The 17,288-nt window shown below is 35.0% G+C and overlaps 1 protein-coding gene across 1 annotated transcript; it reads left to right on the top strand.

Annotated features, from left to right (window-relative positions):
- The first annotated feature begins 10,622 nt into the window (after window positions 1–10,622).
- On the top strand, window positions 10,623–16,118 carry LOC116109668 (S-sulfo-L-cysteine synthase (O-acetyl-L-serine-dependent), chloroplastic-like). The gene is made up of 10 exons (XM_031395890.1): window positions 10,623–10,901; window positions 11,573–11,682; window positions 11,953–12,010; window positions 12,177–12,440; window positions 12,535–12,672; window positions 13,810–13,861; window positions 13,971–14,020; window positions 14,969–15,028; window positions 15,280–15,360; window positions 16,022–16,118. Exons 1-10 carry the CDS (start codon window positions 10,650–10,652, stop codon window positions 16,109–16,111), a joined length of 1,155 nt encoding a protein of 384 aa, XP_031251750.1. The 5' UTR covers window positions 10,623–10,649; the 3' UTR covers window positions 16,112–16,118.
- The last annotated feature ends 1,170 nt before the right edge of the window (window positions 16,119–17,288 follow it).

Below are 17,288 nucleotides of genomic sequence, written 5' to 3'. Positions count from 1 at the left end.
TTTTTTTTTTTTTTTAAATTATAATCTTGATGCTGTCGTAAAGAAAATAGTAAACATAAAAAGATATTAAAATTACATAAGGATAAAGGATATTGTACTAAGATTTTTAACTTAAAAACCTTACTACCAAATAGGTCAATCTTTTAATTCAATGATTGAGTAAGAAGAAAAAAAGAAAACAAGAAAGAAAGAGTTAAAAGTAATTAGGTAGAAAATTTATATTTATTTATAATAATTTTATTTTATTCAGGGGCGAAGCCAGAAAATTTATTTTGGGAGGCAAAAGTTGTGTTGAAAGAATGAAGGGATCAGTGAGGAATTTGGTAGATACATTATGGGGGCTAGAGTGAATTTCAAAAAATTGGGTGGCCAGGGTNTAGAAAATTTATAATTATTTATAATTATTTTATTTTATATAGGGGCGAAGCCAGAAAATTTATTTTGGGAGGCAAAAGTTATGTTGAAAGAATGAAGGGATCAGTGAGGAATTAGGTAGATACATTATGGGGGCTAGAGTGAATTTCAAAAAATTGGGTGGCCAGAGTAAAAACTTAATATAAAGGGATGAAAATGATACTTTTTTTTTTTTATCTAAAACTAAAAAAAAAAAAAATTATGAGACTTGGTGGGGCTAAGGGTGCATATGAGCCAAGTCAAGCCGAGTAGTGGCTGGCTCGTGCTCGGCTCGAATGTATTAGGAGCAGGCTCGAGCTTGACGAGCTCTGGCGCACGAGCTCGAGCTTGGCTCGTTTAAAAAATAAACAGCTCGAGCTCGGCTCGACTATTTATAAGGATTTAACAAAACGACGTCGTTTTGAACCCCTCTTCTCCTTCTTCTTCTTCTTCTTCTTCTTCCACCGCCCCTCCCACTAACTTCTCAGTCGAATCTGCTGAGACCAAAATCCAACTCCTCATCTCCACCCAGTCATAATCTTTAGTCGATCTATGTCATGAGGAAACTACTCACCACCATCGGAGTCCACCCCACCATCATCGAACTCGTCAGATCTCAGCTTTACCTCCGACCTCCTCTCCTGTGGCACCTGCGTCAGTGGCCTTGACTGACGAGCTGAAACCTTACCGATCGATCTCACAAGCTCTCCTACTCGAATGACGTCTCGAGTGATTAGAACAGCTCGCGAACAGTTCGAATCGAGCCCAAAAAGCTCGACATTTTTCACGAGCTTGAAGTTGAGCTTGAACAAGTGAAATACTCGTTCTCCGAGGAGTCGAGCCTGAGCTCGTCATGAGTGGAATCCGAGTAGCTCACGAGCTACTCGGTTCAACTGCACCCCTAGGTGTGGCCATGGCCACCTGAAGCTTGCATGTAGCTCCGACCCTAATTTATTTTAATAAATTTGCAACTATTCTTGATGTGTTTTCGTATTATTTTGAAAGCATTTTTTTGTTTAATAAATTTTGTACGACCTACTATGCTTTGATTGCTTTCTATCATCTAATAGTCACTATTTCTTTCTTTTAACTACAACTAACACCTTTTCTTTTTAATTCAAATACAACTCATCTTCAATAGCTAGAAAACTAATTCTAACTTTATCAGCACAAGTGTAACTCTAACTTTATCAACTTAGAACTGGAAGGAATTGAGAAAGAGAGGAAAAGAGGAGTAGTTCAAGACAATGATACTGCCAGAGTATTCCGAAGAGAGAAAAGAAGAGAGAAGAATTTATGTATATATTGTATTGTAAGCCTATACAATGGCTAATTTATACAAGTTCTGTAAATGTAGAATAGGAAAGAAATAAATACAAATCTCTGTAATTCAATCAATCACATAAATTAAGGTGATTGATTGAAGCCTTAATCACTCCTTAATCTTAGCCAGCAGAGATCAAGGGAAATCAATAATAATAATGTTGCATTCCATATTTCGTCACTCCCCATCAAGCTTGTGGTTTGTAAATATAAAAAACTCCAAGCTTGCTAAGTAGATATGAATATTGTCTGCTACATAATGGCTTTGTGAAGATGTTTGTTGGTTGTTCTAAAGTACGAATGTGTAAAGTCTTAATTATCCCTTCTTGAATTTTGCTCCTGACAAAGTGGCAATCAATTTCTATATGTTTCGTTATTTCATGGAATACTTGATTTGTTGCTATGTCGTTTGTAGCCTTGTTGTCACAGTATAAAAGAACAGGTTTTCTTACTTTTACTTATAGATCTTCCAATAACCCACAATCCAGATGATCTCACACGTCATCTATATTTGGCTTCTACTGAAGAAAGAGATATTGTTGATCATTTCTTTGTTTTCCAAGAAATAAGAGCTCCTTCTAGCTTGATGCGGAAACCTGTAAGTGATTTTCTTCTCGTTGGACATGTAGCCTAGTCTGAGTCACAGTGAGTTGTGATATCCAAACCTTTGTCTAGAGGAAGGAGAAGTCCTAAACCAGGACACCCTTTTAAGTATTTCAGAACCTTTAACGTTGCATCCATGTGAGATCGTTTAGGTCCATGCATGAACTGACTAAGAATGTGGTATGCATAAGTGATGTCTGGATGAGTCATGGTGAGGTAGATCAATTGGCCAACAAGTCTTTGATAGTTTGAGGGGTTGTCTAGAGGTGGATCATCTTCAGAGGATGATATCTTACTATCATATTCCTGAGTAGTCAATTTGGTGTTTTGTTCTACTAGAATAATACTTAGCTTGCATCCTGATAGCAAATAATTAGAAATGAGTTCCAGAACATATTTCTGTTGGCTGAGAGATATTCCTGTCGAGGATCTTGCAATGTCAATACCTAGGAAATATTTTGGCTATCCCAAATCCTTTATTTGGAACTATCTGTTGAGATGCTCTTTCAAGGATTTGATGTTTGCTTCATCATTTCCTATAATAAGAATATTATTGACGTAGATGATTAGAGCAATGAAAGTTTTACCTTTGTGCCAGGTAAATAATGCATAGTCATGTTTGGACTGAACAAATCCTATGCCAGTGAGAGCTTTGTTGAATTTCTCATTCCATTGCCTAGATGCTTGTTTTAGGCCATAGAGGGATTTTCCTAGATGACATACTGTGTTCTCCCCTCGTCTGCGAATTCCAAGTGGAAGATCCATATAAATTTCCTCATGAAGATCATCATGAAGAAATATATTATGAACATCTATTTGATGGAGAGGCCAATCATGAACATAAGTTACTATAAGGAAAGCACGAATAGTGACATGTTTGGCTACAGGTGAGAAAGTCTCCTAATAATCAAATCCCTTACGCTAAGTAAATCGCTTGGCTACCAATCGAGCTTTGTAACATTCAATGGAGCCATCAGCACGATGCTTGATTTTGTAGACCCATTTACAGCCAATGGATTTTCTATAAGAGGGACGAGGCACTAGATCCTAGGTATGATTCTAAGTCAAAGCAATAAGTTCATCTGTCATTGCTTGATGCCAGTGAGAGTGTTGAATGACATCTAAGTAACTAGTGGTTCTCGGTCGACAGAGATGTGACTGATACAAGCTCTGTGTACAGGAGAGATACGATCATAACTTACATAATTAGAGGTAGGATATAGTGTACCTAAATAATCTGTAATGGTGGGGCACTCCTAGTTTGTTGTCTAGATTGGTGGTCAAGTCTGCCAAGTGCTGCTGCGTGTAGGAACAATTGGAATTGGATTATGGGATCCTGTTAGGAAAACATCAATAAGGATCTGAATAGGTGATTTTGCTGGAGGATCATCAATGGCTACTGTGTCAGAATCAAAGGTAGGAGGGTCGGGTTGAGAAACCGAAGGAGCATGTATCATAGTGAAAAGAGGATTCGATAGAGTATCAACTTCAGGAACCAGCCTAGGTGATGTAGATGAAATAGTATCTTTGGTGGCAAATGGAAATACGTCTTCATAAAACACAACATCTTTGGAGACCTGTTTTTAACTGGAACATATAGCCTACAACCCTTCTGAAGTATAGGGTATCCCATAAAAATACAGTGGGTGGCCTGGGTGTTGAACTTGTCATCTGAGCCAAGAATGGTAGCGTAACAAAGACAGCCAGATACTCGAGGTGGTCAAGAGTTGGTTGTTTCTTGAATAATATCTCATAAGGAGTCTTGCCTTGAAGAACTCTGTTTGGCATGCGGTTGATTAGGTACGTGGTTGTGATCACACATTCACCCCAAAAGGAGATGGGTACATGGGCTTGGTGTTTGAGGGCATGGGCTATTTCAAGCAGATGACGGTGTTTTCTTTTGACAACCCCATTCTGTTGTGGAGTATATGTGTAAGAGTTTTCATGTAGTACGCCAAGTTATAAAACAAGAGATGAAGAATTATGATTGAAAAAATCTCTAGCATTGTTGGTTCTAACCCTCTGGACGGAAGTATGAAATTGGGTGGTGAATATGGATAAAAAAATTTTAATGTGGGTAAGTGTTTGGGTTTTGGATTGCATAAGGAATGTCCATGTACCCCGAAAAAATCATCAACAATAGTGAGGAAAAATCTAGATCCATCATGATTTGGGGTGTGATATGGGCCCCAAATATCAAGATGGATCAGGACAAATGGTTGGTTCATAGTGGAAGTGCTATGTGGAAAAGTAATTCGGGTTCGTTTAGCTAATGGACATATAAGACACTGAGGTTGAGGGATAGTTGCATTGTGACCTAATCTTTGATGAAGAGTAAAAGAATTTTCATTAATCATTGTAATACAATTGGAAATTTTATTGGTTATAATACAAGTAGGAAAAACTTTAGAAGACTCAGTAGGTGCCCAATAGTATAGACCTCTATTAACTTTACCCAAGCCCATCAGTTTCCTAGTCGAAGGGTCCTGAAATTCACATATGTTAGGACAAAATGTCATAGTGCAACTATTGTCTTCACATATTTTGGGTACTGAATGAGGTTAAAATGAAAAGTAGGGACACATAGCACATTTTTAAGGGATAAAGTTGCAGATAATTGGACGGTCCCGGCTGGTATTGTATTCCCATTTGGCATATAAACGGAAGTAGATGAGATAGTGGAAATGGTGGTAAAAAAAATTGGTGACAAATTATGTGATTACTAGCCCCTAAATCAATAATCCAGATATCAGTTGTAATTAAATTTAAGCAGTAAGAAATACCTGCGTAAGATGTTGTGGGAGCAGTCGGGATATTGTTTAGCAGTTGGAGCAACTTATTATATTGTTCCAAATTGAGAGTGGGTGCTAACTGATTTCTAGAAGGAAGAGAATCAACTTGGAAAGAAGAAGAATTACCATTTTTGTCCTTGGTGTTGGAATCAGGATGACCATGTAATCTCCAGCAATGTTCCCGATCATGGTTTCTTCTCTTGCAATAGTCACAATATAATTGGTTTCTATTGGATCTTGAATTTCCAGACCCGTTTGACCCATTTGACTAAGAGGTTGACCTATTTGGCCCATTCCATGACGTTACACGATTTGAGCAATTAGATGTGTTTAAAAACGCGATGAGTTTCTGGCCATCAGATCGAGAAAGTGAATCTGAGCCCTCCATCTCTTCATATAAATTTGAGGATTTTTCACCTTCATTTTGCCCTAGCCACAATCTCTTTCCAGTTTCTCTCAACTTTGCAAGGGCTATTGAATTTATTGATGGCCGATTGGAGTTGAATTGGCGTTGGCTCTCATCTTACACTGCCAGTTGAAAACTCCGGCAGAGAGAGGGTGGTGGGGACGTGGCCACGATTTGCATCTTGAAAGATAAAAAACCTTCATTCAAACTAAGCAAGAAATGCGACAATTTATCGGATCTCGATTCTCTGGTACTGGTGGAGTGTTTCCGACGGCCCTTCAAGTGTTTCCTCGACGGCGTCCAACTCATTCCAAATGACAAAGACCTGATTGAAATAAGTTGTGACCGAGGTGTTTCCCTGTTTGAGTTCAATGAGGCGTTATCAGAGGGTGAATGTTTTAGCGAGATCCAGCTACCTATACATCTCCTTGATGTTGGCCCAAATCTTGACGGCCATTTTTATCGGTGGGAGCCTCGCCGCCACCTCTATTGAGAGGCAATTGCTAATCCATGATAGAACTAGCATATTGCATGGCTTTAATGGCATTGAAGGTGTGGTTGTGGTGGCAGTTGGAAGGCTCCATCGAGGAAAAGGTCTTTGTCTTTGGTGATGAGGGCTCACCGAAAATAGCGAGATTAGAAGGCATAGTTATCAAAACCTGTAAGGATTTGTTTGATGAGGACCAATTCTAGTCCATCGGAGACTAGTAAGAAGAGCATGTCACATAGTCTAGGGTGACTGTTGCCGGTGGCTGGCACAATGCGAAAAGGGTATGGGTAGGGATTCATATTTGGATCTAAACCCGATTGGGGAAAAGAATCCGGGTTTTAACCCGGCATTCCATATGGGTAAAGGGCTGGGTCAGGCCTAGTTTGAGTTGTATGGGTTGTAGCAGGCTTGGATTGAGTATTTGAGCTTAAGTTGCGTGTGTTGTTTGTATTGGTTGGGCCTTTTACGTTTTCTGTATTTGTTGGGTTGATTTCCATTCTGGATTTCTAATGAAGTGTTTGTTATTTATTTTCAAGGACAAAGGAGAGGCTAAGGTGATTGGCTCTAACTAAGTATTTGTCTAGTTTCAGGAACAGAATGAGAGGCTAGGCTGAATTGTAAGCGGAAGCTTTTAGCAACCTGGCTCTAATACCATGTAAGGAATCAAGAAAGAGAGGCAAAGAGGAGCAGTTCAAAAGAATGATATTGCCAGAGTATGCCAAAGAGATAAAATAAGAGAGAAGAATTTCTATATATTTCTTTATAAATTGTATTGTAAGCATGTACAATGGCTAATTTGTACAAGTTCTGTAAATGTAGAATAGGAAAGAAATAAATACAAATCCCTGTAATTCAATCAATCACATAAATTAAGGTGATTGATTGAAGTCTTAATCACTCCTTAATCTCAGCTAGCAAAGATCAAGGGAAATCAATAATAATAATAATGTTGCATTCCATATTTCGTCAAGAACCAATAGCCATAGAAAATGAACTAGGGTTAGGTCCTGACACTATTATATTGGCTAATAAATCCAAAGCATACTTGGACTGACTTAAAAGAATACCAACATTAATCATACACTAGTAACTACTAGAAAAATTGCATTTCATGACAGTTTCTAACTGTGATGAAAATATGAAATGGATTCTATGACATTTATCAAACTATGATTGATAGACATATCTATAATGATACTTTATATATGAATAACTTTCATATAAAAAATTCTAGTGGTGATTAAAAAAAAAAAAAATTATAGTCTCAACTTGGGCTAGTTATAAATAAAAATAAACTTCATATTGTAATAAGTTATAATTTTTCTAGGTCTCATTTTAAGGAACTTGCTTTCACATAGTAATAATTATCTGTATAGTAAAACCTCTCTACAGTTATAATGGTGGGATCAAACTAATTTATTACTATAAAAAGATTACAACTTAATGGAAGTGTAGTTACAAAAATTATTGTTTTGATTTCTTATTTTATAATTCACGTTTTAGTAGTATGCATTAAGATTTCAAGTCATTGTTTTAATAGTCATTGCTGCAATTAGACAATAAGAGAAATGAAATAATCCTGATCATAGTATGAAAATACAAAATGTTCCGTGCCAAAAATCTCTAAACATGCTTGAAAAGTTAGAAATATTTTGATTTCAACAAGAAGGCGTTCATGCTAGCGAGTTATTAGATACCCTATAAGTTAAAAGATGAGATAACATCTCTAAAACATAAATCATTGTCTCAAACAACTTTAGGTAAATATTTTATTTCATCTTAAACCTTTAATGTAACATGTCATATGTTTTTTTGCAATATACATACAATTATTACTATATGGAAGCAACTTTCTTAAGACATGGATTAAAAAAATGATAACTTATTACAATGTGGAGTTTATTCTTATTTATAACTATCCCAAGTTGGGACTGAATTTTTTTATGATTACATAAAGGTTATTCCTATACATAATATCACTATAGAGAAGTTTTACTATATATTACAAAAAATATATGTTATATTACATTAAAGGTTTAAGATGAAATAAAATATTTATCTAAAATTGTTTGGGACAATAATTTATGCTTTAGAGTTATTATCACATCTTTGAACTTGTAGGTACAAAATAACTCACCAGCGTGGACACTTTTTTGTTAAAGCCAAAATATTTCTCGGTTCTCAGGCATGTTTAAAGTTTGTTGGCATGAAACTTTTTGTATTTCCATACTATCATCCTCAAGATTATCTCCTTCCTCTTCTTATCTAATTGCAGTAATGATTTCTTCTTCAATTAAAACATAAACGACTTGTTACTCATTTGAAAGATCGAGGAAGACATTAATTTTTATAATGCACAATAAATTAATTTCTAAAATAAATTTTCATTATATAATGAAACAACTCAATCGACATTGTCTATTTGTTTCCAAACTAACTTGCATAGTACGAACCAGACCATTTCACAAAATTTACATGAGACAATTTTTAGAAAGTAGAAAATTGAAAAAAAAAAAATTGTTTGGACATTACTTCGTTAAAAAGCTGCTTGTTCTTTGTTTGAATATGTAGAACCTCAACACACTCGACTTCATCTAGCATCACACTGTCTATTTCTCTATCAAATCTATTCTCATCCTCCCTTCTAATTGGCTTCGCTTCACAAAAGATCTCAATATCTAGGGCAACCACGTAGTACTTAGTAGGGTCAATCTCAGTAACCTTACACTCCAAACTTTTATTTCCTCCTCTCACAAGGAATAGATAAAAAATAAGTTGTAAATTTACAAGCAGTATACTAAAAATAATGCAAACTACTAAAAATAGTACAGACAATTTGGAACAAGTAATAGTTTGGAATGAGCTGTAGCTGAGAGCAAGCAATAGCTTGGAGTGAGATGTAGCTCGAAGTAATTTGTGAGATGAGGATCCGACGGAAGCGAGCTACAATAGCTTGAAGTGAGTTGTGGATTCATTTTATGGCAAGTTACCTTGGGCGGGATTCAATATTTGACTGTCCATTTTTTCAAGTAATCTTGATCGCCCATTTTTGCCAACGATCTTGGCCGCTCATTTGTGCCATGTAGCGTTGATCAAGCTAAAAATTGTAACCGCTGTTTCGAAAAACAAAACGCCGTAGTCAATCGTTTCAACTGGCACGTCCACTCACTTGCAGCCGCATTAATTACATAACCGACATGTGTATTCATTGGACGCCGCATTAAATGCATGGATGTGACCTTGGAAGCATTTTTCAAATGAAAGCCAGTAGCACAAAACTTTTCCAAGTTTTTGGTACCTAGATTGGATGGAGCGTGCTGGATGCACACGGAAAGCTAATCCCAATGCATTGGTTGGTCGTCAAAAGGGTGCTAGGTACAAGCTTGCACATACACGTCGGATATATTTGGTTAGACCAGATTCACAAGTAAGTTTAATCCAGTAGTAACTCCCACATCGACAGCATGTTCGGAAAAGCTCATAGTTTTTTAAGCTTGATACGACCTCCAAAAACTAGAGGCAAATATTTTGTGAGAATGTGTAGACAACTTGAGCAAGCATTAGCTTGGAGCGAATTGTAGTTCAGAGTAATTTGTGAGACGATGATTAGATAGAAGTGAGCTACAATCAGTAGTAAAGCTAGCTACTCAACAGTTATCTTTCAAATCGTAGATGAGCCTTATCTCCTTAGACATGCATTATCCCCTAAAATTAAGGAGAAGATCACGAGATTGACTCCCTACAATCTTGACATGATCACTACACAGAAAATTATAAGATTAACTTTCCAAAACACAAGCCATAATCCCAAGAATCACTCTTGTAACCGTTATCAACTTAGTAGTATATAAACCCCTTCAAGCTAATTGTAAAGGGGTTAGCAATTTTATAGAGAGAGAGAGAGAGAGGGAGAGAGCTTAATCTTGTAATCAAATACATTAATAAGATAATAGTGGATGTAGAGTTGTAGACTTGAAATTTAGCTCGCCAAACCACTTTAAAAACCTTTTTTGCATTTTAATTTCGTTAGTTTCATTTTCATTTGTTGATTATTCATAATTATGCACCATTCTACCCAATTCTGTCAAGGTCAATTAGATATCTCTAATTGTTGTGAAATTTCGTAACAACTAACAATAATGACGTAGTGGGTGAGTTTGATTGCGATAATGGTAGCTAATACAGTGGGGATGTACTATTACATTGTGAGTGTAGTGGGAATATGAAATTAAATTGTTACCAAACGTTGTTGCTTCATTTGTATGGAGTTAGGATAAAGGGTGGTTTGTACATATTTTTGGAATAGTATGAGGTGCGGTGTGAGAAAAGCCCCAAATCTGGCAGGTACCAAATTTTGCAAAACTCTGAGTAGTTTTGTGATAATTGCCCATTTATTTATAATTTTACATGAGGGGATTTTTAATTACCTAGAAATGATGGGGTGCTTTTGTATTTTTAGAAAATTGTATAGGGATTTAGAAATTAATCCTTACATTTTTGTCTTTTCTCTATCAATATTTCAATAAACTCATTAACTGAGCCCATAAACTTTCAAGAAATACCAATTTCATCCCTTCTATATAACATGCTACAGCTTCTTCCATATGTTATCTAAAACCTCCCAAAAACCTCTCTTCATCAAATGACTTTATCTACTCTTCATCTTCCTCATCCCCTGATTATAACTTCCCAGAAACTTCACCGTTCTGCATCCTTCAGAGCTTCAAACTCTTTATCTATTAATGTCGCATTTTCCATTAGAAGAAGAGCTTCATCCTTGGCTGTCTCGGCCAAAGCCGCTTCTTCTTCTTCGCTTTATACGGCAACAACAACACAAATCCAAGAACAGGAAGAATATCACCATGGTGTCAACATAGCGGAGGACGTAACCCAGGTTCTTCTTTTACGCATTTACCCGACGTAATTTATTGATTGATAGTGTGTTTCGTAATTTGACGGTGTGGTTTTGGAGTGCTTTTCAAAGCGCTTTTGAGTACCCAAAGCGTTTTTGTATTGATTATGTGATGTTTGCGAAATTGGATGACTTGATTAACAGCATTTGGAGAAGGAACTGATAGATGATTTCTGGAAAATGTTTTTTTGAAATTACTTTGAAATACCCAAACGTTTTTTTTTCTTCCTTTTATTATTATTATTATTATTATTATTATTTTAATTCTGTAGATAGATAAAAGCATCTTTAGGCATAAAAGAAAGGAATGCCTGTAGGAGAAGTGTTTTTCTATGAAGTGCTTTCAAATATCCAAAAGTGCTTTCCTACCAAAAAGTGCTTTTGTATTTATTTTCCAGTTTTAATAATGCAATAAAAAAAGCACTTGGGTGTGTTTTTTAAAGAGTGCTTTTTTATGTTTTTGTAAAAGCACTTTTATGGGAGTAGGGAGGAGAAGAGAATTACATTCACCAATTACAGTATTGATTTTAGGCCAGCTGTATTTGGATGGAAGTCATTGTGTTCTATTTGTAACTTTTCTTTAGTTCTTAATAACAATCCTTATATTTCGAAATCTTTACTGATTTGAGCAGTTGTGACACATTGATATTTAGTTGATTGGGAGAACACCAATGGTATATCTCAACAGAGTTACGGAGGGTTGTGTCGCAAATGTTGCCGCTAAACTTGAATCTATGGAACCTTGCCGTAGTGTCAAGGATAGGTAACATCCTACATTTTGCTATAGATAGAAGTAGAATTTCTCATCAACTTTAACCCATTATCAATCTTTGCTCTTTTTTTTATCTTTTGGGAAAGGGAGCATGTATTTATTAGTTTATGATGGTAAATGCCCTTTGTGATACATGATTCGGGCTTTATTAATAGGACTGGAGCATCTTGGTTTTTTTGTAAGCTTCGACTTATTTTCTGTCCTGCTTTTTGAGTGATATGTTATAAGTGACTAATGGTATATCAATTTTTAACTACCCAGAATTGGTTATAGTATGATATCTGAGGCTGAAGAAAGTGGAGCGATTTCTCCGGGGAAGGTTAGCCACTAAGTTTTCATACAGTTATGTCAGGAAAATGCTCTTTATATCTCTTAAATATCTGATTCTTCTTAGAATAGTTCTTTGGATAATGTGTTGTTATTTTGTGAATTCTATATTTAATTTAGTTATGTAATATATGATGTCTGTTGTGCCTTGTTTGCAGACTGTATTAGTTGAACCAACTACTGGGAATACAGGACTTGGTATCGCTTTTGTTGCAGCAGCCAGGAGATACAAACTTATAGTCACCATGCCTGCATCCATAAACATTGAAAGAAGGATACTTTTACGTGCATTTGGGGCAGAAATTGTTCTGACTGACCCAGAGAAAGGTCTGAAAGGAGCAGTTGATAAAGCTGAAGAAATTGTTCTGAGGACACCAAATGCCTTCATGTTTCAGCAGTTTGATAATATGGCTAACGTAAAGGTTACATTTTGTGTCATGCTACATCTTATTTTATAAAGGCTGTTGGTTGTATGCTTAAAAATATTATTTATTAATATTTATTCCACGAATACAGATCCATTTTGATACTACAGGACCGGAAATATGGGAGGATACTTTGGGTTGTGTTGACATATTTGTTGCTGGAATTGGAACTGGTGGTACTGTAACTGGGACTGGGAAATTCTTGAAAATGATGAACAAAGAAATCAAGGTAAAGATCTTATTTTGATGAAGAACTTGAACAAATCATTTCAAGATGTTAAGTTTTGCAAAAATTTTCGTGTATTTATGTTATGTTACCTAGAGCTTAGATTCCTAGATTTCTCGTGTAAGCAAAAATGGGTAGAAAAGTTGGTATGCCACTTTTCCCATGAGGTGGAACATATTATTTCTAGTGTAAGTGAAAAAAATTGTTATCTAACCTACGAAGTTATTGACAGCATATGTTACATTATGATATATTAGTTTTAAGTTAAAATTTCAGTTGTTTTAACTCCATGCCCCTAAAGGGATGTGTGGGGTTCAGGCATTAAAGACATTATGCTCATGGACGTAACAAGGAATTTGAGATAGGTGTGGCAAATGCAAACAACAATAAAATTTATTTATTTTTTAAAACAATAATTAATAAAAATTTAGATGTTAATATTCATTTAAATAGTTATTTATACTGTTAGTAATGTGTTTTGTATTTTGAAAGCATTATCATGATAATTTCGTATAAATCTTATCCAATAATACTTTTATTTCTTTGTATACAATATTAAATTTTACTTTTTACTTGTACCAAATAATCTACCTCAACATGTATACTTCTAGATACAATAAGATGACATTTTAAGGTATAATTAAATCTTAAGATCTGTACACTAGTTTATACTAAGTCAAAGAGATTGAGATTTCAGAAAAGCGAAATTAGAACAATAATGCTTTACACATCCCAAAATTCTTATCCCAAGTGATGTGTAATCCTATGTGGTGTTAAAATTTAAATGAATGGTGATTTGGTAAATGATATAGCAATGCCAAATAAGATGACACATCACTAGTGATGTGAATTTGGGGATATATTTTGGGATGTGTAGCATTACTCAAATGAGAACTAAAACTTTTGTTGAACAAGGAGCGAAAGGGAAGAGAAGGGATGATTTCTCTTTTGTAACTTTGAAACCTTATACACATGACGTAGACATTTTGCTGAAAATTTTTGGGGCACTCGTCTATCTTCAGCTCCACCAATGGTGCTGTGTGCCAATCTTTGGATTGCATTGCAGTGTTGTATCAATATTGTCAACCTTTCTGGACGACAGCAGCTAAGTTCCTAATTTGTCTTCTTTTGTTTACTTAGGTAGTTGGTGTTGAACCTGCAGAAAGGAGTGTGATATCTGGAGAAAACCCAGGTGAAAGCAATTTAATTTTGGTTACTTTAATTTTTTCATGTTGACTCTGCTTGAAGAAATTTCTTGGCTCCAATAACATCTGCTTAGAGTTTGTAGCATTTTGATGCAGGTTATGTGCCAAGCATCTTGGATGTTAAACTGCTTGATGAGGTTATCAAGGTAAAGAAAATTTCACCTTATCTTCCATTTCCATTTCTTTCCAAAAATTACTAGTATTTTAGAATTGTTTGATTTGTTAATCTTTTAAGGTTCCAACTCTCTTTTATTCCCCGTAAAACTGTTTCATATGCATTGTTTAGCTTGCATCAGATATCTGCAGTTCAGATTGTGATTTTAATTATTCTCTCTTGTAAGTCTCTTTTGAGTTGTTAAATGTAAACCGCCCAAGTGTTTGAGTCAATTTTGCTGTAATTGGCCAATTTACCTCTAGTGGGATTCATCGGAGACAGATCTGTCATATAAGTTGGAAACTCTGGTTCCTATATTACTTGATGGGTTTTTCTCTATAGTAAGGTTATATATATATAAATTTCCGGGTGTAGATAAATAGTTGAATAATTTTTTATTCCACAAAATACAGTTTATTACTTTCAAGCCGCTTATTAGCATAAATCTCCTTATCATATGCATAAATTGCATGAGAATGTGTATTCCACGGTTTATTATTTCCAATTGGGTGATTTATATAGTATTCCCAAACTAGAGTATCAAATCTGTTCTATCTTGCTCTTTTTCATTTCCTATTGTTCTGTATTTTTCTGAAAATTGATAATTTTGCAATATCCAAATGAATTCCAGTTTTTTGTGGTTCTGTTTCCAGCTCCTAGGTTAATGATCCATTTAGTTTCCCTTTACCTGATTGTCGAATCCTATTTTGGGCTAATTTTTTGAATAAGTAATTCTCTCGGATGGGCATTTGGTCAAAATTTGCTTCCTCTAATAACTTTTTGTGTGCTTCTTGTGATCTCTATGAACTTTTATTATTTAATAGGCTCGAAGAGTAATGCATTTGGTAAAACTTTGCTTCCTAGGTTTCTAATGACTTTTTGCGTGATCTTGTGATTTGACAAACTTGTAATATCAAATTGGCTGTCATAAAATTTGCAGGTTACCAATGAAGAAGCTGTTGAACTGGCGAGGAGATTAGCACGTGAGGAAGGTTTGCTGGTAATTTACAAATAATTTTCAACATAGAAATCAAAAGTTCTATTGTCTTTCCCCTATTTGTCTATCATTATCATTAGGAATTCAATATCAAAGCTTCAGCTAGGAAGTTGTCTTTTGTAAAACTATTATTATCTTGGATGAAAGCAACTCCATTTCCATTTTGACAATTTCTAGATATAGCTGTGTTACTTGATGGAAGAAACCTTTTTTGAGGTAGTTTCTCTAATTTAGTGTCCACTCTTTGTATTTAGGTTGGAATTTCATCGGGAGCTGCTGCAGCTGCAGCAATCAGCTTAGCAAGAAGACCTGAGAATGCTGGAAAACTTATTTCGGTGAGGAATCTTATTTTAAAGTTCCCAGTTATATTTAATACGATTGACTGGCAACATAACCAACTTATGGGAAACTTCTTGTGAAAATATATTGGACTGTTTTTGATGTCTCATACTTGGAATCTAGTGATCAGGTTTCTGGTATAATGATTGGAAATACAGACTAAGATGGAATCACGGAAGCTGAAAAAGTAAATGAATGATATTTCAAATGAGTGCTACAACGACTTATTAATCAGTTTTAGAAATGGACAATTCATTTTACTTGACTTTTCAATTCAGTCATGCTACACAGTAACAGTCATTCCGTTTCACGAGTAATTTAGGGCTAGTCAATAAATTTAAAATCCACAATCTTTAATGAAGATTTGGTGTGATTCAGTTTTACATAAAACCTGTTAGACATGGATGACCTATTGTTTCTGCATTGTGTAAATATCTAGACACTAAACAAAAATTTAAGTTCTTCTGTGGGAATCTTTATGAACAAGATACTGATGATAACCATTTTCTGCTCTTTGAATTGTAGGGAATTGTACCTAAGAATACTACTCTTGTCTTCTTATTGCAAGTTCCAAACTTGACCCTTTCTTATCAGGACATTGTACTAAACATTATTGCAGTTTCTAACTTGTCTGTTTTATGGTTGTTAATACTGAAGGTTATATTTCCAAGCTTTGGTGAGAGGTACATTCCCACAGTTCTTTTTAATTCCATATACGAAGAGGTCAAGAATGTGCAACAAAGATAGGGTGATTTCATTTCCTTCCATTTGAGACGATCAAGTTTTCCGCAGAATTGAGTTGCTTTCATCCCTAAAGAGTGGATTTACATGTTACATATAGGTAGGTAACCAATTCGACAAATCCTTAGTCACTCTTCCCGAATTAGTTGTTCATCTTTTGTCCCAGGTGCTAGTTTTCATATCAGAGGTCAGATTGCATCTAGTTGCAGAATTTTTTTAGCAGAAAATTAGTTTTTATGAGATTTTGTACTTAATCATTAGTTTAGGCATTCATTTTTTCTTGATAATTCTTTTAAGGTCCGATATTTGGAGGTCAAAGGCAATGTGTTGTTTCATTTGTAAATTTATCTTGAAGCTTAAGAAACTAATTAAGATGGAGAAGTTGTCAATGTTTAGCAAAATTTGGTGTTTACTTGCAAATTGTAAGAATTTTGTTGGTTCATGTACATTTTTTTGACCAAATATTTAGTGTTTGTTTCTTCTTATTATATGCTCTTCATGTGGATACAAATATAATGGTTCCTTGGACTAAGCATTGTTGTTTGTAGATGAATACTACATGATGGTGATGGTGTGATGCAATTGTGGACCTCTTCAAGAAACATAATGGGCTGCCCACAAATTATTATTGATGCGACTAGATATCTAATGGGCCTTTCATAACACTGTTCCCTTCTCACACTTGTTCTTTTATATAATGGGCTATCTGCAACTCTGGTTCTTTCACAGCTTTTAACTCATTTTTCAATCTGATATTAATTAAGATACAAATTAGAGTCTCAATCTCTTTCTAAACCCTAATAATAATAAATTATTTTTAATTTTTAATTTTTAATTTACAAATATATTTTATTTAAGAGTAAATGACTTTTCCCCCCCCAAGGTTTGCTTCATGACACTTTCGTATCCAAAAAATTTTAAAATACCATTTTCGATCTAAAGTTAATATTTCGTTATTATTCAAAGTCAATTCCAACTGATTTTGATGGCGGAAGTTCTTTTCGTCACCACACCTTGAATATCTGGTCCCCTCTTTACAAAGTCTCTCTAACTCCGACACTTAATTTTTTGTTGATTATTGGTTATCGCAAAGCTAAACTTTTATGTTCTTAGTTGATTTTCAACCGTTTCTAACAGCGAATATTCAATTAGTTACCACTATTCGATTCATCGACCTCTACTC

The sequence above is a fragment of the Pistacia vera genome, unplaced genomic scaffold (assembly GCF_008641045.1).
Source record: "Pistacia vera cultivar Batoury unplaced genomic scaffold, PisVer_v2 Contig587, whole genome shotgun sequence".
Lineage (NCBI taxonomy): Eukaryota > Viridiplantae > Streptophyta > Magnoliopsida > Sapindales > Anacardiaceae > Pistacia > Pistacia vera.
The sequence above is the reverse complement of the archived record's forward strand: the minus strand, read 5'-3'. Positions and strand labels throughout refer to the sequence as shown.